General features: G+C 39.8%; 1 protein-coding gene across 1 annotated transcript in view; it reads right to left on the reverse strand.

Moving 5' to 3' along the window:
• Window positions 1–201: 201 nt before the first annotated feature.
• Window positions 202–27,596, reverse strand: part of COLEC10 (collectin subfamily member 10) — a gene marked incomplete at its 3' end in the record, with an annotated part of 41,423 nt that continues 14,028 nt past the window's right edge. The window contains exons 2-6 of the mRNA XM_080695330.1: window positions 19,493–19,564; window positions 17,504–17,575; window positions 5,248–5,301; window positions 2,686–2,781; window positions 202–593 (exon numbers count right to left, since the gene is read on the reverse strand). Of these exons, the coding sequence (XP_080551456.1) occupies window positions 202–593; window positions 2,686–2,781; window positions 5,248–5,301; window positions 17,504–17,575; window positions 19,493–19,564 (686 nt within the window). The remainder of the gene's footprint in view (window positions 594–2,685; window positions 2,782–5,247; window positions 5,302–17,503; window positions 17,576–19,492; window positions 19,565–27,596) is intronic.

The following is a 27,596-nucleotide window of genomic DNA, read 5'->3' on the forward strand; positions in this document are numbered from 1 at the left end:
GGTGAGCTACTGGGTCAATCATATATCATGCAAAAATGTCCTGTCAGGTGGGCGTGGTGATGGAGATTTTCAACCTGTGATTTAGTGTTTCCTATTTGTCTAGAGTCAGCAAATTCATTGTAATTAGGAAGACAAAGATGAGCAAAAATAAGAGTAATGCTAATCATGGTAAAATAACAAATGTGTAGCATAAAGGGGAAATTACTTTTTCTTCTTTGCAAACTCGCAGACGAAATACATGGTAATATGACACTCCGTGTCGTTCCATCTGCCTGAGCTCAGCATTTCCACGCAGTCCTCATGACCGTAGGGGTCGCTGGGTTCCCCCTCCTTCCAGTTGCTGTAATTCTGTAGTGGAGTGTTGTCTGTGAACACATACTGACCCTCCCTCTCCAGGTCGTTCACCCCAATGAACACCCTGAAGAAGCCACTCTTGGCAACATAGTCAGCAATCAGGGTGTTGACAGCTTCGTCCTTGGGCATAGCTAGCATTCCTCCCCGGATCTTGCAGTGGGTCAGAGATTCTCTGTAGTTCTTCTCTTCCTGCACGATGTAATAGAATTTCTCTTCAGTTTCCCTGATGCCTGCTATGACTATACAGGGAGAAAAAGAAGAGTATCGTTATACATCTCAAAAAGACAAGAATCAAGCACATAATAAAATATAGCCAGATTTAATTTGTTCAGCTTCATAATTCAAGAATTGTTTTACAAGGTCCTTTTATAAGGTAGTCATTGGTTTAATTTTTCCTTGACCTTTCTCGCTATCAAGTGGAGAACTCAGATCTACCAATTGTTCTCCCTTCCTTTCCTCTCAACGTCCCAAACAGCTGTCTAGCTGGGAGCACTGTCAACTGTTTCCTGAAATGCATACCAGATCATCACATACTATTTTCTCCAAACTATTTTATGTTTTATCTAAACTTGTCCTAGAAGCATGTTACTTCTGTGACTTTCATGCTTGGAAAGTCTTCATTCTGCTTTTCTATGTAGCAAATTCCAACTCATCTTTTCAATCTCAGTTGGGTATTCCTTCTATTAGAGGTCTTTCCAATGCCTTTCCTCAGACGTGGAGTTCTCATGTGTCCTGCTCTGGGTTTCTATCAGCCCTTGCATGTCCTCCTTTCTGGCACTCAGCACACTCTGCCTCTCACTTCTACTCAGCTGTGATCATCTTGAGGACAATGTCATGCCTTTGACACTGTGAAACCTCCTTGCTTGGAACATTACAGAGAATGATGGATAAGTGCTTATTGAGATTATCCAAGAATAATACAGAAGTTTGTGTGCCTTGGGCCAAATTCCTGGGCTCTGAACACGGACAGTGATGGAGACTTTCCATACTTTATTCCAGGCTCAAAAGGGTGGCTCAGCTTCTGTCTGAGCTTCAGATAGATCCAGGGATTCAGAATCATCCTAAGCTCATAATATGGTATGTAGGCTTTGGGTTTCAGGGACATCTACATATACATTTTAGGTTCCATAATTTTAATTTAAAAAATCTGTGACCACTAAAATAACAAGAAATAATGCTCTATGTTGTAACTTTGACATCTGGCTTATTAATGGCAGTCTCAGTTATATCAGGCACAGAATCTTCCATATGGGTTACAATCAGAGATATAATTAAGATGATTAGTAAAAATAAAGTATTTCTTCTGCCTCTAGTATTCTCAAATAAATATGAATGCAAGAGGGCATGTGAGATATATATATATATATATATATATATATATATATATATATTACAATTTCAAAAGCACCACAAAATGAAACCAATTGTAATAGTAACTACAATAGTCAATAACATTGTCTGAGAAAAAAATACATACACCTTTCCTGCTTTAAGAGTTTTACTGTTATTATAGGAAACTGGACAAGGGATAACAATGAAGTTGCAAAACTTAAAGAAACACATAAGATCTGTTGGGTTTTTTTTTTTGAGATACTAGGAATTGAATCCAGGTGTGTCTACCTCTAAGCTACATCCCCATCCCCCAGCCTTATTTTATTTTTTATTTTGAAACAGGGTTTTTCTAAGTTGCTGAGGGCCTCATTAACTTGTGGCCAGCCTCCAACCTGTAATCCTCCTGTTTCATCCTCCAAAATACTGGGATCGTAGGTGTAAGCCACCATGCCCAGGCCAGGTTTGTACTGATTTATACCATGGTTAAAGAAGTCAGGAAAACCTGTATTCCAATCATCACTACACTTCTTTTTAGGTCTGAATCTATGGGAAAGATTCTTTTTCTAAGCTTCAGTTTAATCATAACAGTTATTATAAAGTTTCAGTGAGATAATGCTAGTAGTTATGTACTATCCCAACTATTCCAGGTAGTAACTATTGTTATTTTTACTTCCACTTTTTTTTTTTAGATACAAGATAGCTGTCCTTTTTTTTAATTCTTAAAGCAAAGCTTGCCAACTCTTCTCTTTCTTCTATTCCCCTCTCTTAGGGAAGTTTCTTTTTCTACCAAGAGGCAAGGCACATATACAGGAATCTAGATAGTCGATTTGAAATGTTCTGGGTTCTGAGTGGATAATTAGCATTTGGAAAGGCCTTTGAATTGGTGACGCTCTCCCAGTAGGTCTTTGCCCAACCTGAGGTATCTCCTGCTAAAAAATATAGTGCTGAAAGAGACTGAATTGATAGATATATAGCACAGAGCAAAAAGAGCACGTTCACCGTTCTTGACAAACTTCATAGATGTTTTGAGCCGAGCGACGCTAATATCCAGCTGTCCAACAACTTTCCGGTATCTTCCACAATCACAAACAGTCCCTTGCAAATGACAGAAAGTGTGAATTTATGGTGAAGAACATACAGGACAGAGAAAAACATACAGGAAAAGAATACTGTCTTTTCCTAGCCCTGTTTTCTCTCTTTGAGTGGTTATCTATTTAACATTTTATTGAAAACAAGATTTCCAGTTTATATTATCCTGAGGAATTCAGATTTTTTTTAAATGTTAATGAGTTTTAAAAAATCTAAACTAGTTTTTTTTTTTTTTAAAAAAAAAGAAGAATCAATCAATTGCACACACATTATAGACCATTTGGCATTTCTGTAAAACACAGAACATGTCTTCTCAGTCTCAGAATAAAATTTTATAGCTTTCTTAAAACATATTTGCACCGGGTGAGGTGGTGCACGCTTGTAATCCCCACGCTTGGGAGGAGGAGACAGGAGGATCCCGCAGGTTCGAAGCCAGCCACGCTGGCTTAAGAGAACTTGTTTCCAAATAAAAAAGTATAAAATAGGTCTGGGAGTGTAGCCTGGAAGTAGAAAGGTTTCCAGGAACCCCAGTACCACCAATATATATATAGATAGATAGATAGATATAGATATAGATATAGATATATAGATACATATTTGCAACTAGGCATCTTTTCTGTTATTCATCGCATTATTCACTAGATCACACAGCTCTCCAAGATGGGGGGGTTATGATTAAATCAAATGCTAATGCTGATTATCCATTTGAAGTATAGCTTGCATGTTTCATAAACTAAGTTTAAATCCTATAAATAAGTTCAACTTACAATTTTAAGACCCAGCTATCTAGTTTGTGAGTTAACTATGATTTTTTTTTTTTGTTTGGTAGTACTAAGGCTTGAACTCAGGATCTTACCACCACTGAGCTACACCGCCCCCCCACCTGTTTCAATTTTTATTTTTGTTTTATTTTATTTTGAAACAGGGGCTTGCTAATTTGCCAAGTCTGGCCTCCAACTTGCAATCCTCCTGTCTCAACCTACCATGTATTGGGGGTACAGATATGTCTCACCACGCTCCGCTTTAACTATGATTTTAATTTGCCATTCATTTCCCTTCCCTTGCCGGTATTTCCAGCTACATACTGAAATTGTAGAGAGAGAAGCAATTTTAAGAAAAGCGATGTAAAATTCAAATGATTTCCTGTTTCTACTTAATGGCAGTTTCATGTAAACATTTCCATTGGCTTTTCTCCATGGCAGTGGGAAAAGTAAAAACAATTTTATTAGCCACAGGAACAACAACAGCGACAAAAATGTGTGGCTTAATTTATCCAAATGCACAGTTAAATATAAAGAATATAAAACATTTGCTTGAATTAGCTATTACTTTACTCTTGGGTTAGGGACAACTGAAATCCCCTGAGAATAATCTACCTACTTTCTCTTCATAAAATGAAAGAAATGAAACTCAATCATGGAGGAAGCTTCCTGGCCATGGAATGCACTTTCTTGTGTGTGTGTGTGTGTGTGTGTGCGGGGATGAAACCCAGGGGCATTCTACCTCTGAGCTATAACTCCAGCTCAATCTTATTCTTTATTTTGAAACAACTTCTCACTGAGTTGAAGAGGGCCTCACTAAGTAGCTGAGGCTGTCCACAAACCTTCTATCCTCCTGTCTCAGCCTCCCAAGTTCTGGGATTACAAGCCTGCGGCATAGCACTTTCAATAACCAACGGCCCTTTCTGGGTCTAGCCAGCCATGGACTAGTTCTTGGTTAAGATGGTAATGGAATGTAAGGCTAACAGGGGTTCTGTTGTAGATTTTCCTCTTGGTCCCTGAGAATGAGTGCGCCTTTCCCATGTGCTGGGTTTGATTCTCATAACAAGTACATCAGGGTTGGAACATAACCTCATCTCCCTCCCCAGGGTTTGAAAGTCACAGGTGGATAAAAAGAAAACATCCCTTTTCCCCTTCCTCTAGCCTGAGTAAAATAAGGTTAAGCACACTGAAAGTAGTCTTGCTTTTCTTTAAAAAAAACATTTACTTTTGGCCGGGCGTGGTGGCGCACGCTTGTAATCCCCACGCTTGGGAGGCGGAGACAGGAGGATCACGCAGGTTCGAAGCCAGCCGCGCTGGTTTAAGAGATCCTGTTTCCAAATAAAAATATAAAATAGGTCTGGGAGTGTAGCCCGAAGGTAGAAGGGCTTCCAGGAACCCCAGTACCACCAAAATAAAAATTATTTTTGAGATGAAGACGTTCAGACTTTGATATGTTTAAGTATCTGCTTAAGCACATACTTAAACATATCAAAGTCAATCACTAAGCCAAGCATGGGAAGGAGGGATGGGGAGGGAATGGGGTGGGGACTGGGTAAGGGCTAATTGGGTGATGTATGCATGTATGTCCACAAAATTTTATCCCATTAAAATGTATGACTACAATGCACCAATAAAATTTTTTTAAAAAGAATTAAAAAAAAAAAAGACATTCAGACATTAGAAATCAAAGGAAAAAACAAGCGTTCCATACCTGCCTTGCCTTTTCCTCCTGGGATCCCAAGCAAACCCTTTTCCCCTTTGTCACCTGAATAGAAGCAAAAGAAATGACAATAATAATAAAAAGCACAATGAAGAAAAAAGGTAAATTATTTCGAGCAGACAATATTTGATACCTCTGAAATCAGAAAAAAACTGTTTTTCACATTTCATTTGCAATATGTCCAACTAATATCCTTTGGTTTTATATAAATGATTTGCTTTTGGAATGGCTGCACAGGCACAAATAACCACATAGTCATAATTTATTTAGATTGAATGTAGAGTTCCAGTGGGATGTGTAAGGAACATTTGAATTTGTGGCACCTGTCCTGCCAGCATGTTTGTTATACTGTACCTTCTGAACAAAGCTAATACAATTCTCAGCGTGCTTTTAATTTTAAAATACCATTGCTTTGCAAATCCAGATAAGGTGGCTGGCACCTTGCAGTTTCTATATATTTATTATACCCCAAGTTATTCTATGTAGCTTCACCCTTGGATTTTTCAAAAATACGTATTGTGCTTTTTTATTTAATTCAATAAATTTACTATTGTCTTTATGCAAGGCAAAAGCTTAAGTACTAGGAGAAGATATATAGAGAGACAAGATTAAACCTCCAACTTGAGAAGAAATTTACCATTTTTATGAGAAGTGTGATGTATGCAAATATCTATGTTGTAAAGTTATGTCAAATATATTATAGTGAACTGTCAATCCTGATAATTTTTACTTTCTGCTTGCCATCATCTGTGACCATTTTCTTACTCAATCGGGGGCATCCAAAAACAATTCTTAAAGAATCAGAATTTTTAAAGCAGAGAGAAAGCAAAAAACGTTGATTTTTAAAATTTTATTGGTGCGATGTAATCATATATCATGATGAAGTTCAGAGCAATAGAGGCGCACATGCGCACGGCACTTGGTGAGCCTGCTGCGGTTCCCACTCCCTCCCTCCCTCCCCATGTACTACAGTATGACTGGCACTGATCACTTTATGTGTGCACATCATGTCCATTGAGTTGTTTCCCTCTTTGAGTCTTTGTTCCCCTCCTACCTCCCTCAGTTAGGTCCCCTCCCTCACTATGCTAAGGTTTCTCTTCTTCTGTCTTGAGTTCCTCCTGTGTCCCTAGCTTCCACATATGAGGGGAAATATTCAATATTTCACTTTTTAAAACACATGTATATCACCCAGCATCATATTCTCCTGGTCCATCCATTTCCCATAAACGGCGTAATTTTGCTCTTCTTTATGACTGAGTAGAATTTCATTGTGTGTGTATTCCATCATTTTGTAAGTCTTTCATCTGTTGAGGGATGTTGATTTTTTTTTTAAAAAATCTACAAAATAAGCTCATGAAGCTGACATTAGATACAGTACTTGAAAAGCTTTTGATTTACAAGAGAAAATGTTTGGGGGAAGTTCTTGAGGACTGAAAGAGAAGACTCTAAGAGCTCAATGGTGATCTGCAAGAAGAATAAGAAGAACTTATGTGGGATAAATATAGGCTGAAAGCTACCCAGGCTAGAAAGAGTTTAGGGTGTACCCACATAGGAGCTTAGTGGAGCTAGGCTACAAATAGGCTTACAACCCAGGACAGCAGTGTAAAGGGGATGGGTGAGCATAGATGTTAAGCCTGACTTCATTCTTAACCAGCCACAGAGAAGATGTGGAAGCCACTCAAACCTGTTGTGTGATGAGTATCACTAAGAGGATGTTGCTAAGAGGATGTCCCTCAGCTGTGCTTCTCAATTGCTGCCTGACAAGTGCTCTTCACTATGAGTCCTTTGCAGATGGAAGATAGTGTGCCGGTATTGGAAAACTGCTTTTGTATTAATTTCAATATGTAAAAAGTAGTCGGGCCTGGGTGCTGCACAGGCACTCAGACAGAGAGGGGAGGCAGCTGTTATAATACAGAGTTCCCCTCACCAAAAGTGATTACCAAGTATACAAAAGAGTTGCAGCACAGGGACTTCATATTTTATTGACAAATTTACATAATAAATAACTTCTAGCAGATAGGCTAAAACTCCCCAAGCATACAGGAGGATGGTACAAGCCTTTGTCAAAGAGGGCATATACCATGTGACTCCTGACCTTGTTAACCAAGGTCGTAACAAAGGCTTGCACTGGAGATAATGGACAGGCCTATACTTGCATCAGGTCAGGAGCAGAAAAAAAGACTTGGTCAAGCAGGATGGGAGATAGTAAATCTTATAATCATAACAAAGGCTTGCACTGAAGGTAAAAGGCGGGCCTACACCTGCATCAATTCAAGGGCAGGTAGAAAGACTATTGGTTAAGCAGGATGGGAGATAATGAATCCTTATAAAAACTGTTTTATGTTAGAAAACTTCAGTATTTTATTTTCAAGGCACCCCACTGTGTCCCTCTGATGCAGTGCTTTATTAAATATTCTGTCACTTCTTTCTATCATTGTAATAATAAAATTTGCTTAAGTTTATAGCAATATAGTTCTGGCTATTTTTTCTAAACTAGCTAAGAACAAGAACCCATGTCAACATCTCAAACTTGTTACAGTTGTGGCACTCCATAATAGATAGCATGCCTGTGGGGGTCCCAACAGTCCCCTGAAACTTTCTAAACTAATCCATATGGGCATCTTTTTTTATAGTGATGCCTGAAATCCAAGTGTTACCAAAACAGAAGGGGGGGATCCTTAAAATCCAGAATACAGTTTAAGTATGGAAGGTGAAGCCTCAGAACATGTATCTGGGTGAAATGACACCATGGTAATATCAGTGACGGCAGAATCTGATAAATTCTTTGAGAGAAACATTGAACAAAGATAATGTACTCTGAGAGGGTGCTGCTTCTGCTGGAAGGATGACAGAATGCTTAGCACTGAAACTTGGCTATAAAAAGTTTCCTTAGCAGAAAATAGGAGTGAGGACATGAACAGCATATCGTAGGGGTACGACTGGTTAAAGTGTGGAAAAATGTTGAATACCTCACTGATCTGTTCACATCTTAGCTGTTCCCTGAAAATTCCTTTATTTCCTTATATGTAAAATGGAAAAAATAGAAACCAATTTGGAGAAAGTATTAATGGAAGAAAGGGAATCTGTATTTACTAAGTAACAATCAGCTGCCAAATGGTACTGGATATTTTACACATTTTATCATATTAAATACTATGAGTGGGTACTATTATTATCTTTATTCAACAACTGAAGGAACAGGGTCAGAGAGGCAAATAGTTTTCTCGAGGAAATCCAGCAATTAAATTGAAGTGCTGCCTGGTATAGTGGCACATGCTTGTAATCATAGTACTTGGTAGGCTTGAGACAGGAAGATTGTAGGTGTGTGGCCAGCCTCAGCTACTTAGAGATGCCCTGTGCAATTATGTAAGACCCTGTTTCAAATAAAGAATAAAATAGGGCTGCGAATATAGTTTGAAGATAGAATGCCCCCAGCTTTTATCCCTAGTGACACACACAAACACACAAAAATTGAAGTGCTGGTGTTCACACTCAACCATTTCTGATCCTTCCCCAATTCATGACAGTCCCAAATGAATTGCCAGTGACATAATGAAAGAAATCAGAATATTCTAAAAATGGTACCAAATAGGCTTGGTGTCCATCAACAGATGAATAAATTATGAAATTATGGTATATAAACATGCTGAAATTATGCTCGACCATAAATAAGAACAAAATTATGTCATTTTCAGTAAATAGAGGATATTATGCTAAGTGACATTAGCCAGTCATGGAAAGTGGAAGGTCATATGTTTTCACTCATGTGTGGAAGCTAGAGAGGATTGGGAAGCAAAGAAGACTTCAGGTAAATAAAGGGAGATTCTAGTAGAACAGTGGAAAAGGATTTGAGGAGAGAAGTGGGGAGGTAAAAGGGAGATCTTATGATGAAACAGTTCAGATAATCTTATGTTCACATTTGAATTTATCACTAACCATGTTAATATTCCTTATGGGGCATGAGAAGGGGCAGGGTGGTATCTGGAGGGAAACACATGACAAGTGCTATGTGCATATATGTTTCTACCACTCTGAACCACACAATAATGTATAATTTTAATGCACCAATAAAAAAGCAAAAAAAATTATTAGAGTAAAACAAGCCAAGTACAGGTATAGAAAGATCCGCATGATCTCACCCACCCATATGTGAAATACAAAGGTCAACCTCATAGAAGTAGAGAGTAGAATAATGGTTAGTAGAGGCTGGAGAAAGTAGGAGTGAGAAGTTGGTCAATGGGTAGAAAGTTACAGTTACATTGGAGGAGTAAGTTCTGGTATTCTATTGCATGGTAATTAGAGTCAACAATAATGTCTTGTGTACTTCAAAATAGCTAGGAAAGAAGATTTTGAATGTTTTACCACAAAGAAACAATAAATCTTCAAGGTGATGGATATGCTAATTACCCTCATTTGATAACACAATGTATACACCTATCCAAACATCTCATTGTACCCCATAAGTTTTTGAAATTATTGTTTATCAATTCAAAATGAAATAAAACAATTTTTAAAGAAATGGATATTCTTATTAACAAACCCAATATAAATTTATTTTGGGGGGGCTTTTATATCTTTAAACTTATTTTATTTTTTATTTATTTATATTTTTTGGTGGTACTGGGGTTCTTAGAAGCCCTTCTACTTCTGGGCTACACTCCCAGCCCTATTTTATACTTTTTATTTGGAAGCAGGGTCTCTTAAGCCAGTGCAGCTGACTTCAAACCTGCACAATCCTCCTGTCTCCATCTCCCAAGCACGGGAATTACAAGTGTGCATCACCACGGCCAGTGTAAATTTATTTTTTAAATATATTTTTATTGGTGCATTGTAGTCAAAGATCTCAATGGAATACAATATTTGTGAGGCTATACAAGCACACATCACCCAATTAGCCTTTATCCAATCCCCATCCCATTCCCTCCCCTTCCTTAGATCCCATGCTTGATTTAGTGATTGACTTTGATATATTTGTTTAAGTATATTATGTGCTTTAAAGAGATTCCATCTTCCCCCTTCCCATCCCCTCTGATAGGTAACCTTAATTGCTCCTCCATAGGGCCCTTTCTTCAACTAGATTTCCTCCTATTACCCATTTCTTCCTAGTTTTTGCATATTGGGGAAGCATCTGATTTTTTATTTTCTGTGATATTTCCCTGTGGATGTCACATTGCAGGCTCTGATCCCACTCTCGAAGGCCGCAGCACCGGCCTTGCCTCACAGCAAATTCCATTCCCAGCCTTGCTGTCCCCAGCACTGGCCTCGCCACCTGGCAGGCTCCAAACCCATTCCTCAGAGGCCCCAGCACTGGCCTTACTTCACGGCAGGCTCCAATCCTGCTCACCACACAGCAGGCACTGATTCTGGCCTCAGAGGTCCTAGCACCAGCCTTGCCTGATGTCAGGCTCTTATCCTGGCCTTCCTGGCCCCACCACTGGTCTTGCCTCACAGCAGCCTCTGATTCAGGCCTCACTGGCTCCAGAACTGGTCTTGCTGCATGGCAGGCTCTGTTCCCAGCCTTGCTGGCCCCAGCACTGGCCTTGCCTTACGTCAGGCTCCTATCCTGGCCTTTCTGACCCCAGCACCAGCCTCATCGCATGGCAGATTCCAGTCCTGGCCTTGTCACATGGCAGGCTTTGATCCTGGTCTCACTGGCCCATCACCAGCTTTGCCACATGGCAGGCTTCGATCGCAGACTTGGAGGCCCCAACACCGGCCTTTCCTCACAGCAGGCTCCAATCCCACCCTCATTGGCCCCAGCACCGCCCTTACCGCATGGCAGGCTCTGACCCTGGCCTTGTTGGCCCCAGCACCAGCCTTGCTGCATGGCAGGATTCGATCCTGGCCTAGCTGGCCCCAGCACTGGCCATGCCTTATGGCAGGCTTCTATACCAGTCTTGCTGGCCCTGGCACTGGCCTCACCGCATGGCAGGCTCTGATCCCTTGCCTCATGGCAGGCTCCGATCCATGCCTCACTGGCCCCAGTGCCGGCCTTGTCGCATGGCAGGTTCCGATCCCAGCCTCACTGGCCCCAGCACCGGCCTTGCCGCATGGCTTACTCTAATCCCGTCCTCACTGGCTCCAGCACCAGCCTCAACCCATGGAAGGCTCCGATCCCAGCCTTGCTCACCCCAGCCTCAGCCTCACCACATGGCAGTATCCTATCCCGGCCTTAGAGGCCCCAGCACCGGCCTTGCGTTATGCCCGGCTCCTATCCTGGCCTCGCTGGCCCCAGCACCGGCCTTGCTGCACAGCAGGCTCTGATCTTGGTCTTGCTAGCCCTGGCACTAGTCTCGTCGCATGGCAGGCTCCGATCCCTGCCTCGCAGGCCTTGACCCCGGCCTCGCCGCCCAGCAGGCTCCATTCCTGGCCTCCTTGGCCCTGGCACTGGCCTTGCCACATGGCAGTCTCCTATCTGGCCTCTCTGGCCCCGGCACTGACCTTGCCTCCCAGCAGGCTTCTATCCTGGCCTCAAAGGCCCCAGCACCAGCTTTGCTGTGCTGCTGGCTCTGGGCTCTGTCACTGTGAGCAGGTCGTCTACAGATGTTCCCTTTTTTATTCCTTTTTAAATATATTATAAAGCAGTACATGTCTTTTGCAAAAGCTGGTAGCCTGAATACCTGGTGGCAATGAATTTTGTCTCCCCTCTGAAGGCAGTGGTCCACAGCTTCACTACAGAGAGCAGGCTCTGCTGCTCCTCATGCACCCTGGTGCATGGAGGACCACAGTGGCCCTGAGGGTTGATGTCTCCCAGAACATGCAGCATGGTGGCTCAACCTGGCTATGCAGAGCTCCTTTTGATATTCCCCAAACGCTTACCACTTAGCATGTTGTCCAGAATTCCCGAGCTTGTGGGGCAGGAACAGTCTACTTTTGGGGAGATTTCCTCAAACATTCAAGGTGGATTGGACTGGATCCTTCTGTCTCTCCAAACACTGGTCACCACCACCACCACCACCACCTATACTGCCATATTGGTTCTCTCCTGAACACCTTACCTACACAGCATGTTTTCCAGAATTCCCAAGCATGTGCAGGAGTAGCAGTCTACCTTTGGGGAGCTTTCTTCAAAAGTTTAAGGTGGATTGGATTGGAGATCTGCCTCTCCCAAATGCTGGCCACTGCTACTGCTGCCACTGCCATCTCGGTTCTCTTCCAAGCACCTTTTTCACACAGCATGTTGTCCCAAATTCCTGAGCATGTTCAGTGGTAGCATTCTACCTCTGGGGAGATTTCTTCAAAAGATCCAGGTGGATTGGATCAGATCTCTGTCTCTCCCAAATACTGGCCAGTGCTGCCACCGCCACCACTGCTACTACCATCTCAGTTCTCTTCCAAATACTTTTCCCACACAGCATGTTGTCCAGAATTCCTGCACATGCATATTGGTAGCAGTTTACTTTTGGGGAGATTTCTTCAAAAGATCAAGGTGGATTGGATCAAATCTCTGCCTCTCCCAATTACTGGCCACCACCACTGTTGCCGCTGCTGCTGCTGCCGCTGCTACCCCAACTCAGTTCTCTCCCACACACTTTTCTCACACAGCATGTTGTCCAGAATTCCTAAGCATGTGCGGTGGTAGCAGTCTAGCTTTGGAGAGATTTCTTGAAAAGATCAAGGTGGATAGGATCAGCTCTCTGCCTCTCCTAATTATTGGTGGCTGCCACTGCTATCACCATCTTGGTTCTCTCCCAAACACTTTTCCCATCAGCATGTTGTCCAGAACTCCTGAGCATGTGTAGAGGTAGCAGCCTACCTTTGTGGAGATTTCTTCCAAAATTCAAGGTGGATTGGATCAGATCTCTGCCTCTCCCAACTACTAGCTGCCGCCGCCATCTCAGTTCTCCCAAACAACTTTCCCACACAGCATATTGTCCAGAATTCCGGAGCATGCGCAGTGGTAGCAGTCTATCTTTGGGCACAATTTCTTAAAAAGTTCAAGGTGGTTTGGATCGGATCTCTGCCTCTCCCAAATACTGGCTGCTGCTGCAGCCCCTGCCACCATAGCCATCCTCCTGGTTCTCACCTGAACACCTTCCTTACATGGTATGATGTCCAGAATTCCTAAGCATGTGTGGCAGGAGCAGCCCCCCTTTGCAGAGATTTTTTTTCCAAAAGTTCAAGGTGGATTGAATAGGATTTTTCTGCATTTCCTGAACATTGGCTGCTGCTGCTGCCATCTTAGCCCCTCTCCAATATTTTTAATAAAAGAAGGCAGTATGTGTGTTTTGAAGATGTTGTGAGATCGAGCACTCAGCAGAAATGGATTTTATCTCCTCTCCAAGAGTGGAGGCCACAGCCTCACCACATAGAGCATGATCTGCTGTTCCAAGCACATCACAACCCTCAGCGCAAAATGAAGAGTGTGGCCGCCAGGCGCACTGAGTTCCCTGGGATGCGTGGCTGGGTTTCCCACCTGGCACAGCTGGGCTCCCTTCACCATGTCCGGATCATTTTTTTTTACAAGGTATGTTGTTAAGAGTTCCCCAGCATGCACGGCTGAATTGGTCTTTTCTCTAATCTCTTCTGGGATGTGCTTCCAAAAATCACTTCTCTTGCATGGCAGGCACGTTGTTGTCATCTTGCTTCTAATTCCACTATTATCTACTCTCTCTCCTGTATTCTAGATAGGAAGTCATGGCTGGAAATGCCTCTTTAACTTGTCCCAATAAAATATTAAATCAAAATCTGGTGTCCAGGGCTTCTCTGAGGAATGCATGTTCTATTCAGTGGCCACAGCCACTGCTATCTTGCCCCTCTCCATCCCAATATGGATTTATAAGTACATAAATATGTGTCAAATATTTTATTTTTTAATTTATATTTTATTTGCATGTGAATCTCTTTTAGATTCAACATGGATGGATTGAAGACTGATTCCAGTTCTGTTGCCATCCTACTTTTTGGAGAAAGTCCAATAATAGGCATATTTAAAAATATAAACAGAGAACAGTAGACTCTTTTTATCTGCAGTTTTGCTTTCCATGGTTACCTGTGGTCAACTGTGGTTCAAAAGTATTTTAAATGAAAAATTCCAGAAATGAACAATTCTAAAATTGTAATTATATACCATTCTGAACAGTGTGATGGAATCTTATGTTATTCTGCACCATCCTGCTTGGAATGTGAATTGTTCCTTTGTCCAGTGTACCCGTATCATATGTACGACCCAATCTTTAGTCACACAGTAGCCATTTCAGTTATCAGATGGTGTTTATGATATTGTAGTGCTCATTTTTAAGTAGCAACTTATACAGCAGTTTAATGCTATATCACAATGCCCCTGTCATTCCTCTCCTTTCATCCCATCAAGGAGGCGTCATATTCTCTCAAATCATCACAAAGAGAAGAAAGGTTAATACAGTAGAGTAAGATATTTTGAGAGGAAGAAAGGAGAAAGATAAGACACATTCACCTATCTTTTATTAGGTTATATTGCTCTAATTTCTCTATTTTGAGTTATTGCTGTTAATTTCCTATTTTCCCTAATTTGTAAATTAGACTTTATGCATTTATAAAGAGAAAAAAAATCATGGAAACAGTAAATATAGAGTTTGGTACTATCTGCAGTATTGGATATCCAATGGAGTTCTTAGGATGTTCTCCTGGGGTGAAGGGAAGACCGCTATGTTCTCTTTGAAAGATGAAGGGCTTTTAAGGAAATAAAAGCACAGATACAAAGAGAGAGATCCACATTTTTCTGTTCTAATGAGTAAAAAGCCTGGGAGATGGTCAGAAGAGGAGAAGATGCCCCTGGGTCACAGCAGAGGCTACCTTGTAGCAGACGCCTCAAGCAGGGTCCTAAAAGTGCTGGAAACAACTTCTCAGATGGATAGCAATGTTTTTTTCTGAGAAGCTGTAAACATTGTGACTACTTCCTAGTATTTTGACACAGATTTCTTCCCTTTGGTGACAGATGGGAACACCAGAGTGGTAGAGTGATACCATGGATCCCTCAAATATAGAGTTTGAATCCTGGCTCTGTTACCTAATAGATAAAGGTGGGCAAGGTACTTAATTTCTTCGAATCTCTATTTCTTCATTTTAAAATTTCTTGTTGTTTCTTTCTTTTGGTACAGAGGATTGAACCCAGGGGCACTCTACCTCTGAGCTACATTCCCAGCTCTCTTTTAAAATCTTTTTTTTTTTAATTTTGAAACAGGGTTTCACTAAATTGCTGAGGGTCTCAGTAAGTTGCTGAGCCTTAAACCTATAGCCTCCTGTTTCAGCCTCTCAAATCTTGGGATTACCGATTTGTGCCAATGCACTCAACTAGGTAATGCTATTTTATAACACTGTTAGCACTGGGCTGACTCACAGAGGATGTTCAGGTGATGTTAAGATGAACATGTGCAATAAGATAAGTCACCCTTCTGCTCCAGATGTTAGTGTCTGCTGAGTTATGGCAGGGAAATGCTTGCCATATACTTAGACAGGTCGCAGAAAATCTAGGCTTAGGATACCTATTTTTATCCAAACTAAGTATGGTTTAAAGCCATCCACAAAACCCCACTCCGACCATGAGTGGGGACCTGCCTGTAATAACTGTCTTAAGTTTGAAGAATTAGAGGTCACATTTGAACTAACAAAAAACCCATAATGCTTTCAGCGTTAAAGGATTATTGACCTTAAGTGAAAACATTTATTTTGCTATGAGATTGAATTTACCTATACTAAATCATTCTTATTTGTAATTTGTAAAAATGAAATATTGACACGCAATAAGCTATGGTACCCATGCAAGTAACAACAGGAAGGTCAGCCTAGAAAGTTGAGATTTATCCAAGTCAGTGAAAAACTTGAAAGGACCATCATCAAAATGAGGACGATGAATTTCAAAGTAAAGATTAAATGGGAAATGACTCCAGGCGGGCCAGAACACTGTACTTCCATTTTTGTTCAAATTCCAAGACATGTTCATAAATTTTGATAGCATATCTATGGAGAAGAAGGAAATCTTTGTTGCTAATGGTGGGCATTGATATTAAGAGAAAATGGTATTTAGAGGAATAAGGAGTATAAAATGAGGCCTCATCCTGGAAAAAAATCTATGTCTTACCATTTTTTAATTCTTCATTTTTATGTGTATGTGCATTCTACCTCTGAGATACACCCTCAGCCCTATTTCATTTTTTATTTTGAAACAGGGTCTTACTAAGTTGCAGAAGGCCTCACGAAGTAGCTGAGGCTGCTTGTGAATCTGTGATCCTCCTATCTCAGCCTTCCAAATACTGGGATTACAAGTGTGCGCCACCATGCCTGGACCGTTTTTTAATTTGACTTTTTGAATTATTTCACTTAAGTGATATTTACAATGATATCAGGGAAACCAACCAGGTAATGTTAATCAATTTTACTTTTTGAATTATTTCTATGTAGAAACAACTTTGATTTTTCTGCTAGGCTGTCCTAAACACTTAATACAAAAAGTTTATCTATAGATTATTTTGTATTTTTTTGGGTGTGCGATAAGTTTCCTGCAAATGGTGACCCTTTAATCCATTTGTTTCCAACTATTGTAATGATTCTTATTTTTTTTCCTTGTATTTTTGCTCTAGCTAACATCTCTTGTAAGATGTTAATTAGAATTGGAGATATAACAAGATACTAATATCTCATTCCTACTCTCAGGAAATAAGTGTTCATTATTTTATTACTGGATATTATTTTAAGTATATTTTTGTTGTTAATACTCTTTCAGATTAAGTATGCTTTCTGCTATTTTTGTTTTGTTACTTATTTAAGAAAAAACATGAATGGGGCATGCTTAATTAAATACTTTCCAAATTTTCTGGAGTTCTAACCAAACTATGGAGTCTTTTCCTGGGCCACTCATGTTTGGCAGGCCTCAAATATCAATTCAGAAGCCAGGCATGGTGGTTTATGCTTATAATCCCAGTACTTGGGATGCTGAGACAGGAAGATGACAGGTTCATGGCCACCCTCAGCAACTTGTGAGGCCCTCCACAACTTAGTGAGAGCCTGTTTCAAAATAAAGACTAAGATCCCCAAGAAAGAGTTCAATATAGAGAAATTTATGCTTAATTCTGTTTCTGCTCAAAGAGTTTACCCCTCCCCTCTGAAATATATTCTTTTGTAAGAGCCCAGGTAGTAGAAAGACATAGAGAACTAATCTTTTAAACAAAAGAAAAGGGATTGTTTTCATGATGAAAAATCTTAAAAATGTATTAAAAGTATGCTCAGTTTCCACTAAATTGCTACCAGAAAATTGTAAGATGCAGCTTACCCTTCTTGCCAATGGGCCCAGACTTGCCAATATTGCCCTGGGCTCCTACGTCACCCAGTTCTCCTTTAATTCCTGAAAAACAAAGTATGTCATCTTTATATCATAAGGTTTTATATTCCCTTTAAATATAATGCTACCACATAATAGTTTCTCAAAAGAAATAACAAGTATATTCTTCTGCCTGTGATATTTAATTTTTATTCCATACAATATTATCAATTTTTGTATGTATAGTGCATATATTAAAATTAAAATGTGGGCTATTCTGACAGTTCTGGGGATGATGATACGAAAATACTTACTGATGCAATATTTCTAGTATGACCACAGTAGAGGATGTTTTACTTAAAAGTTAGACAGGAGCTGAGCAGGAGAACTCTTGGACTCTTCTGGATCTGTTCATCTCTGAATTTGTTTTGGCTTTGTTTTGGGATTCTATTTTCTATCTTTTTAAAAAACAAATCTTAACAACCTTGGCTACTATAAACAGGAGAGAAATGTGTAATCATAAAACCTGGTCATCAAAGAGACATTAGAAATTGTCTTGCTGAGTTTTTATCTCTAAAATTTACTATCAGGTATTACTGAGTTCTTCTAAAATTATGATTTATTTTGCTTTCTGAAAACATAAAAATATTTACCAGCTATGAATATTTTTTCAACTGACATATTTTTATGCTTTATTTTATTTTTAGGGCACTGAGGATTGAGCCCAGAGGCACTTTACCACTGAACTACATCTCCAACCCCCCCTTTTTTTTTAAATTGTGGGGGATGACATATGTCTTTCTAAAATAAGATTAGCATGTCTCAAATAGAGTCAAGAGTCTATTTATGACTTTTCCATTTTTAAACTTTTATCCTTTTATTGATGCATTATAGTCTAGCATCATTAATATAGTTTACACTAATAATGACAGACATGAGAATCTTCTTAATTACTCAGTATTTTTCAGTTGGGCATAGTGACGCACCCTTGTAATTCCAGTACTTGGGAGGCTGAGACAGGAGGATGACAGGTTCCAGGCCACCCTCAGCAACTTAGAGAGGCTTCAGCAATTTAGCAAGATCCTGTTTCAAAATAAAAAATAAACAGGGCTAGGGGTGTGTCTTCAGAGGTAAGATGTTTCTAGGTTCAGTCCTCAGCACTGGAGAGAAATAAATAAATAAATAAATAAATAAATAAATAAATAAATAAATAAATACTCAAGATTTTAAAATAAGGGCACTCATTTTGTAGTAGTTGGCTGGAAATCATTCAAGCACAGAAGATAGGTGCTTATAATACATCACGATCCAGAAGTTGGGTTCATTGAGGCTTACTCTGGGTTTTATTAATGAAAACATTCTCTAGTAGCTTTGGTGCTATTTTCATCTCCATTGCTCCTACCCCTCCCCACCCCTCCAGTTGCCTCATTGTGTAATTCATCTTTGTAAGGAAAGAGGGGCTAACAAAATAGAAACCTTGGGGGAAAGGTGAATGTTTCATTGGATCAGAAACTCTTTCTGCTCCTTTTTTTTTTTTTTTTTTTTTAATCTTTGTCCTTAAGCTCTAGATTGGCCAAAGGAAGTTGCTTAGCTGTGACTTCTGAAGGGAGACGTCTATGAACACAGCTGTGTTACTTAGAACTCATCCCTTTTTCCATAGTTTGGATAATGCTACTCCTTTGGGGCTCTAGGAGTGCCCCATTCTGGCCAACCTTAGGATTCAGCTCGAGAAAGATGCACCAGTCTTGTTGACAGACAAGTTCATAGGAAGCCACAGATAGTAAGCTAATTCATGTCTGAGACATATTTCCTGTGTCTTTGCAGAAGAGGGCATTATGAAACTGCTAATTTTTGTAGGGTAAGGAGAGAGGGGGGGGAGGGGAGGGGAGGGGAGGGGAGGGGAGGGGAGGAGAGAGAGGAGAGAGAGGAGAGAGAGGAGAGAGAGAAGAGAGAGAGAAGAGATTCCCCACATTATAGTGTCAGTTTCCTTTCCTCACCTACCTTTTGGGCCCCTGCGTCCCACTTTGCCATCTTTTCCTTTTTCTCCTGTTTCTCCTTTTTCACCATCATCCCCTTTTAAAACAGAAAACAAGAGTGAACAAAGCAGCTCAAATAGAAACCAAAGCACATTCTCCCCAGGGGCAGGAAGGCGTGGGTACAGCGCACCACAGCTCAGAGCTGGCCTCTAATTCAGGTGAGAGAAAGAACATATCTGGGCCAAATAGACTGGAAACTGGAGTGAAAAGAAGAAAAGCTCTGTGCATTTTCCCTTTACTTTACTCCATATCCATTTCAAACTCAATGTTTGAAGGGCCCCTCAACTGTAAATATGGCCCAGGAATCTAGGGACAGGAGATGGGGGCTGAGGGACAGCTGTGGAGCTGTCCCATGGGAGCAGCGATGGTCTTTATGTTAGGTCTTCATGTTAGGATTTTAATGTTGTGTTAGTCATAATGGGTTGAGAAAATTTGTGATGAGCCAGTGAATGAGCTTATTGACTTCTGGAGTCAGGCAGGTCTAGACTTGAATCTTAGCTTCCCTGCTCACACTATCTGAAAGAACTTGAACATATGATCTCTTTCTTTGAGTCTCACTTTCCTCTCCTGCAAATTGAATTAATAACACCTACTAGAGTGGGATCTAAGACATACCAGTTAGATAACAGACACAGAAGACCTGGGAGGCAAGCAGTGCTTAGCAATGGTGGCCTTTGTCATTCCTTCCTCTAGTGCTGCAGTATCCTCATCCTTCACGTGGGGATAATATCTGCCCTTTCTGCCTTGCCCAGTTGTTTTAAGATCAACAAAGGAAGCATGTGATTGCTGCTTTGAAAATAAAGAGCAAACACACTCATGTTATAACCAGCTACCCACATTATCACCACAGTAATCTCAGGGAATGTGGAGGACTGTCCATCACCTGAAGAAAGATGGAGAAACAAAAACTCTCAAGTGCAAAAGTAAAATCCTAGAATTAGATCATTGAGGGGAAAGTTGAGCTGTATATTGATTCATCCAGAAAAAAAAGAGAGTATTCAGTGATTCTTCTCCTTTTTCATTCCCCTGAAAGCTGAATGTTAAAATTTTAAATGAAAGCCTGAGTAAAGTATGGGAGAGATGGATTTCCAGATTGTGAGATAGGTCAGGAACTGGGGTACTTCCCAAGAGAACCTATAAGCTGCTTCTGGAGAGGACTTTCAAAAATGAGGTAGACGGTTTATGTGCTTAGGTGAGAGAGGCAAAGGCTAGACCAACCGCTATTTTTCTAGCTAAAGTTAACAGTGAATATCTGTCAAGTGATTGTAAAATTTATTCAGCCTTGTTGACATGGAATCATCATAGCAATTCTAGGAAACAGAAATGAGTATTGCTTTGCTTAACAATAGAAAAATAATGAGACTATGTGGTTAAGTTGCTTGCTTGTTATCATGGAGCTTGTTGGCTGTTGAATGAGGATTCAACAACATACATCCTTCTGTCCCTCCTGAACCCTAAAGATACATGGTTGCCGCTTTCAGTCTAGGCGTCTGCGACTATAAACAGATGGTAGATTTTGGAGAACTAGGCACTTTGCAAAAATTTTCAGGACAAAAGGAGAGATCAAGAAAAATTTTGTTATATTTTAAACAAGAGAGATAGCAAGGAATAAAAGAAAAAAACCACAGCTAATTATTTTAATGACTTAAACCCCAGGAATGTTTCCTTGAGGTAAGTTAGTAAAATTGAGACCTGCCTTTGGAATTGAGATCTGCCTTTGGCATTCACTGGCTGAGGGACCTTGGGAAGTCCTTTAACTTTTCTGAGCCTTGTTTCACTTATTTGTATAATAGAAAAAAAAATCAACAGTTTTGTTTTCCAAAAGAGATCTTTTTTTCTTTCAGCAAGGGTCAAGTTGGAAAGGCATTTTCTGGCAGGAAGTTCTCTCTACCACTCCCAGGATGGACTACATCCTTCCTCTAATTACCTTTGTGGTTTCAAACAACACTGCACACTCGGTGTGTCAGTTTATCTCTTCTCATAAGTTATATCCCTCTGCGACCTGAGAAATGGCTGGGATTAGAAGTGGCTTATTTTAGCAGGCCCAGAATTTAGCATTGGCCTGAATCTGGTGGTTAAAACATACAGTAGAATTGGATAGACTATATGTGAACCATAAAACAGTTTACAAACATAATAAGAGTATTCTTGAGTACTATGTGCCAACCGCAATCTCAGGATTGATGTGTGTCCTATAATTTGATCTCTGTGACAACCTTTAAGATAGATAGTATTCTGAGCTCCGCTTTGCAGATGAAGAAATGGTGGGCCACAGAGAAGTGATGTAGCTTCTATAGGGTTACACAGTTTATAAATGGTAAGGTCAGAATTGAAACCAGACCATTCATCCTCAGAACCCAAGTTCTGAACAAGCTGTGTGATTCGGAGCAATGGTGCAAATTCTGATGTTACCTTTTTCTGGGCAAAGGACTGCTATTCAGTGCAATGGGACTAAGGAGGGATGTCCTGCTCACTGAAAGGCTACCTCATAAAATTACATGGAGAGGAATGCTGGCGTCATTTCTATTCCCTCTTCCTCTTCCTGTGAGCTTTCCCCATCAGTTCCTAGCACACTTCTTACTGGAGGCAGCCAGGTAGGTGACATAGTCGTCTGCTGCTCCCTGGTGGCTGTTGATGGAGGTCGGGAAGGTGAAAATGCGATTCTTGTTCTTAGGATCTATGTGGCTGCGTCCAGCCTGGGGGAGCAGGAGGCAGAAATGAAGTAAACAGCTGTGTCCTTGCCTTCAGCTCAGGTCCTGGCTCATTTGATCTTTGGGACTTGCTTTAATGAGAACAGAAGGGAGACATGAAAGCAAGCTTTGGAAAGGATCCCCCACATGGCTCGCAGTTGTCCTCTTTTATCCTCTTGGCCACATTTCATTTGGATTAATAGGGCTATTTTGATTTCCTCCCCTTCATTTGAAAATCACCCCTTACATTTGAAAATTAGATGAAAAGCTATAAACTGAAATAAATGAATTTCAGTTTTATAAAAATGATTTTTTAAGGCCCCTCCAGGCCATTTACTTGCTGTGATAATCTCTCCAGCAGAATTCCAACAGAGCAGACAGTTGGCCACATTTTTTTTTAAGGTAGTTTTTTTTTTTTTTACAAGCAGAAAAATAGTCTTTCAAAATTTAATTCTACCTTGAAACTAAAGAGCTGAACCTAGGGCTGGTACCTTGTATTCAAAGGAAGTAAATTTTTTTAAATTAGTGCATGTAGTTTGGAAATGGTAAAGAAATTCAATGAAAACTATATCTTTCCCATAGTCAAAATAACCTTAGAGACTAGAAAAAAGTTGTTAGCAATCTTTCTCTCAATCAGCCTTAGCATTGAGTTGGACAGAGGTGACACCATGTCCTTCATTCATGAGGTAGGAACTCTTGCTCAATATGTAACATCCCTATGCCACTTACATCTTCCTTTCATATATGCCAATGTTACTCTCTTGTTTGGAAATTTTAATAGTCATTAATTGTTTCCCAGACCTCTCATATATACCAGATATACTAATGAAGCCATACAATGGACCAGCACATTTCCTTCTACAGTCACTCTACTGGAATATTCAGGCCTCCTCGGGGCCTGCTGGCCTCATCTTCTCCTGTTCACTCAGTTCCTCATACCTTGGCTGCCTTCACAGACCTCCTTCCCTGTCCTGAGTTCTTTCAGCACAACCTTTGAGAGGAAAGGGAGTACTCTGTGTTAAGTCCCTGATGCATGACCTTCAGTTCTGAGTCTCAGTTTTTCATCCATAAAATGGAGAAAATAATCCATACCTCATAGTATTGTGGCGAATGAAAGGCGATAATGGATAAATGGTGCTCAACATAGCTCATCTGGTAGTTTTTATTTTATTGCTTTAGTGAGAATAGAAGGGAAGAAAGGAAGTATAAAAGTGATTATCCTGTTGTATTCACTACCTCAACTCCATCTCATAATCAGAGCTTACATTTTACTTGACTGTGATTATTTTTACTATGAAAATCTTTGCATGATTTTCATGATGAAAAGACATTTGCACCTATTGCTGAGTTTAATCAATCATGTTGTCATTGCTTCATCTCTTTATTTTTTCTAGTTTTTAAAAATCAATCATAGACATGACTTATCTTTCTTAAATATTTTGGCAAGTGTCACTAAAGGGTAAGATCAACCTCCTATGGAAAGACATTACCACTGTGTCAGCCTTACTTTTTAATGGGCTTCACGTATTTGCTAATATCATCCTCATAGAACTCTGTGACCTTGCTTATCTTAAGCCCCCACTGCTGTGCTATATAGAAAGCTTCTAGTAAAAAGAAGAAATGAACACTTGAAAAGAAAAGCAGAAATTCAAAGGAGTTAGCTCAAGTTCTTTGAAAAAAATCATGACAAATAATTCCACTTTCTCTTTCTGAAAGGACTACAAATAGAGAAACTGCAATGAACAGGGTGGTTGAGAGAAGACAAATGATGGTTGGTCACTTATAGATAGAGGCTGATTCTGATGAAGTCCAGGGGCTGAAGCGTATATATCTCCAGTTCAAGCCCTTATTTCATTGCTTAGCAGCTCCTATAGTTTAAATGCTGTCCTCCATCTCCCCTTGTTTTAAAGGCTTGGTTCTCAATGCGGTGCTATTAGGAGATGGTGGAACCTTTAAGAAATGAGGTCTAATGGGAGTTTTATAGGTCATTGAGAGCATGACTTTGAAAGGAATTCTGGGATCCCAGATCCTCCTTCTTTCTCTTTTGTTTCTGGGCAGGTGATAGTTTTCTCTGTCACACAGTCTCTGTCATTGTCATTCCCATGTCCATCAGAGGCCTAAAAGCAATGGATTTTCCCAGTCAGGGAACCTCAAAATTCATAGGCCACATTAACCTTTTTTTTTTTTTTTCGGTGCTGGGGATGGAATTCAGGGGCATTGTACCTTTGAGCTACACCCCCAGCCCTATTTTTTAGTCTTTTTATTTTTTATATTGTATTTTATTTATATGTGGAACATATTGAAAATGGTATACATTTAGATTGTGCTTGGTGCCCTCCCCCTCAACCCCCAGTTCCCGTTCCCCATTCCAACAATCAGTGTCCAGGTTAACCATGATATATGCATACTGTTATACATATTTGGATGTAGCTTCTCCATTAATCAACCTTAGCCTTCTTCCTCTCCTATCCTTCCCTTCTAGCTTGGCTGAGATTTCCTCTCCATTATCTGGAGTCCCTCTGGTATTCCCACTACTCCCTAGTTTGGGCATATTAGAGAAAACATATGTCCTTTCTCTTTCTGTGCTTGACTAATTTCACTTAACATAATGTTCTCCAGATCTTTCCATCTTCTTGTGAGTGCTATGATTATGTTCTTCTTTATAGCTGACTAGAATTCCATTGTGTGTATTACCCATAATTTTGCAATACATTCATCTGTTGATGGAGACCTAGGTTGGTTCCATATTTTGGCTATTACAAATTGTGCTGCTATGAACATAGGTATGCATATGTTACTGTAGTTCTCTGATTTCAACCCTTTTGTAAAGATACCCAGGAGTGGTATAGCTGGATCATATGATGGATCCATTCCCAGTTTTCTAAGAAATCTCCACACTGATCTCTGTAGCAGCTCATAGCAGCTGAACTAGTTTGCACTCCCACCAACAGTGTAAAAGAGTTCTTTTCCCACATCCTCGCCAGTATTTGTTGATATTTGATTTTAGTCTTTTTATTTTTGAAACAGGATCTCACTGAGTTGCGAAGGGCCTCGCTAAGTAGCTAAGACTGTCCATGAACTGTGATTCTCCAGTCTCTGCCTCCCGAATGTTAGGATTACAAGTATGCACCACCACACCCAGCCAACCTTTTTTTTTAATAAGTTAATTTCCTTAGGTATTTTGGTACAGCAATAGAAAGCTGACTAGCCTTTTGAACTTAGGTATGATATCAACATCTCTATTTCTTTCTCTCTCTTTCTCTTCTCGCTCTCCTTTTCTTTCTTTCTTCTTTCTCTGGCACTGTGACGTGAACCAGAGCAGGTGTTCTTCCTCCAGGCTATACCCCTAGGATCTCACTAAGTTGCAGAGGTCCTAACTACATTGCTGAGGCTGCCCTTGAACCTGTGAATCTCCTGTTTCAGCCTCTCAAGTACTGGGATTAGAGGCATGTACCACCATGCCCAGCTTTCCAAAGTCTTTATTTTCTTACAAATAGCTGAAAGTAAATTATTACTTACTTCCTGTCCTAGGGTCTCTAGTACTGAGGATGGTTTCCTCACTCTGAGATACATACTTCTTAGATTAATTGATTTGGGGTAGAAACTGTAGGTAGAAGAAGAAACCATTCAACTAGTTCCCTTGTTCCCTGTGAAATGTAGTGCCTAGTGATGTCAGAATTACCTGTATTGCTACTTCTGATTACCTGACAGTGAAATTGCTTAACTATCTAAATGTTTCTGTGACCTAGCACCAATCTCTTTGTTAATGAGAATTGACAGGAGGAGGCTATGTGTAACTGGAGTGATCCCTCTGTAAGCAGGGCTTGCTGGCCTCCTGAGGTGGCAACAGGCATACTCCATAGAGAGAATCTGGAGCCATGGTGTTACTTTAATACAGCTCTTTTTCCTAGGTTGAGACACTGGGGGAAGTTTTATTCAAGCTTATCTTAAGAAAGCATAAACAGAAAGCAGCAAGATTTCTAAATAAAGAACAACTTGCAGACAATACAGCTTAGCTGTCTCCATTGCAGACAGTATAGCTTAGCTGTAAAGGGAGACCTAGATCTTGTTGAACTTAAAACAAATCATGACAAATCATTCCATTTTCTCCTCCATTTCTACTAATAGGTCAAGAGACTGCCTTTAATAGAGTTGTTGGAAGAAGACAAATGATCGCTTGTGATTCACAAACAGCAGTTGTTCCTGGGAAGGTGGATGATATACTATGAAGTTCTTGGGCAAAACTTACACACTCCCAGCTTCAGTTTTTATATTGCTCACCAGCTCCTACAATCTGGACATTGAACGTCCCCTAATAGCCCTTACCCTGAATGCTTGGTCCTCAGTGGTGCTGGCTTAAAAACAATAAATGATATTATCCTTCTCAGGGGTAGAAAATATATATTTACCTGGCAGCAGGGCAGGAGTCTTTTAGGAGATTTTTCTAAAATTCTCCCCTAACATTTTGTTACAGAATTATGATGAATGTGCATGGAATAAGATCATTCATGTTGGACACTTAACACTTTTCCTAACATATTTAGTGTGCTTCAAAAATATTGCTTATTCTGGTCCTACTGTAGGGATAGAACTATAAGGGTTCCAGCCGCATCTTAATCCATAGGAAAGTGTGTCTTTAAGTAGGAAAGTTTGTCTTAGAATCTTATAAGAAAGATAGCAGCTCTTTTTAAAGATATAATTGGCTAATTGGTTCCACTTTTGGGAACCACATACCTATTAGCCCATAGGACACTCATTCAGAGTTGCTCTGAAAGGTTAGTACAAGTGGCATAGAAATTATTCACACACATATTTAAGTGTGTACATAAAATTGAATGTGTGTGATTCCTAAATAATCTTAATGGTGTTTATAGTTTCTGTTCAATAAATAATCATTGCAATACTATTTTTTGGATATGAACTTTACTTTTCCAAACTCTTACAAATTAATCTTTATAAAATATTTTAACTATGTTGACCTCCACATACATATATACATTAAACTTTATGTACACAAATAAATATATGTATATATGTATATATACATATATAACATGCACATCTGTATATATGCTTTTATTTATCTATGTGCATATATATATATGTTTCTATACAGACTTAGATTCATATCCTGAATACATATAATACATCCAATAGATCCATATAATAGAATACATATAATAGATCCATATAATAGATCTTTAATAGTATTCTAAATACTTAATAATTTATTAGCATTCTACATAATGTATATATACCCTTTAGTCAATAATTAAGCTTAGTAAATGTTGAATTTTAATAAATAATTTTATTTAATAAATTATTTAAACATCAATTAAATTTTATACTTCAATTTCCTGTTTAGGAAAATGGGGATAA

Source organism: Muscardinus avellanarius, assembly GCF_963383645.1.
Source record: "Muscardinus avellanarius genome assembly, chromosome: 4".
NCBI classification, from domain to species: Eukaryota; Metazoa; Chordata; class Mammalia; order Rodentia; family Gliridae; genus Muscardinus; species Muscardinus avellanarius.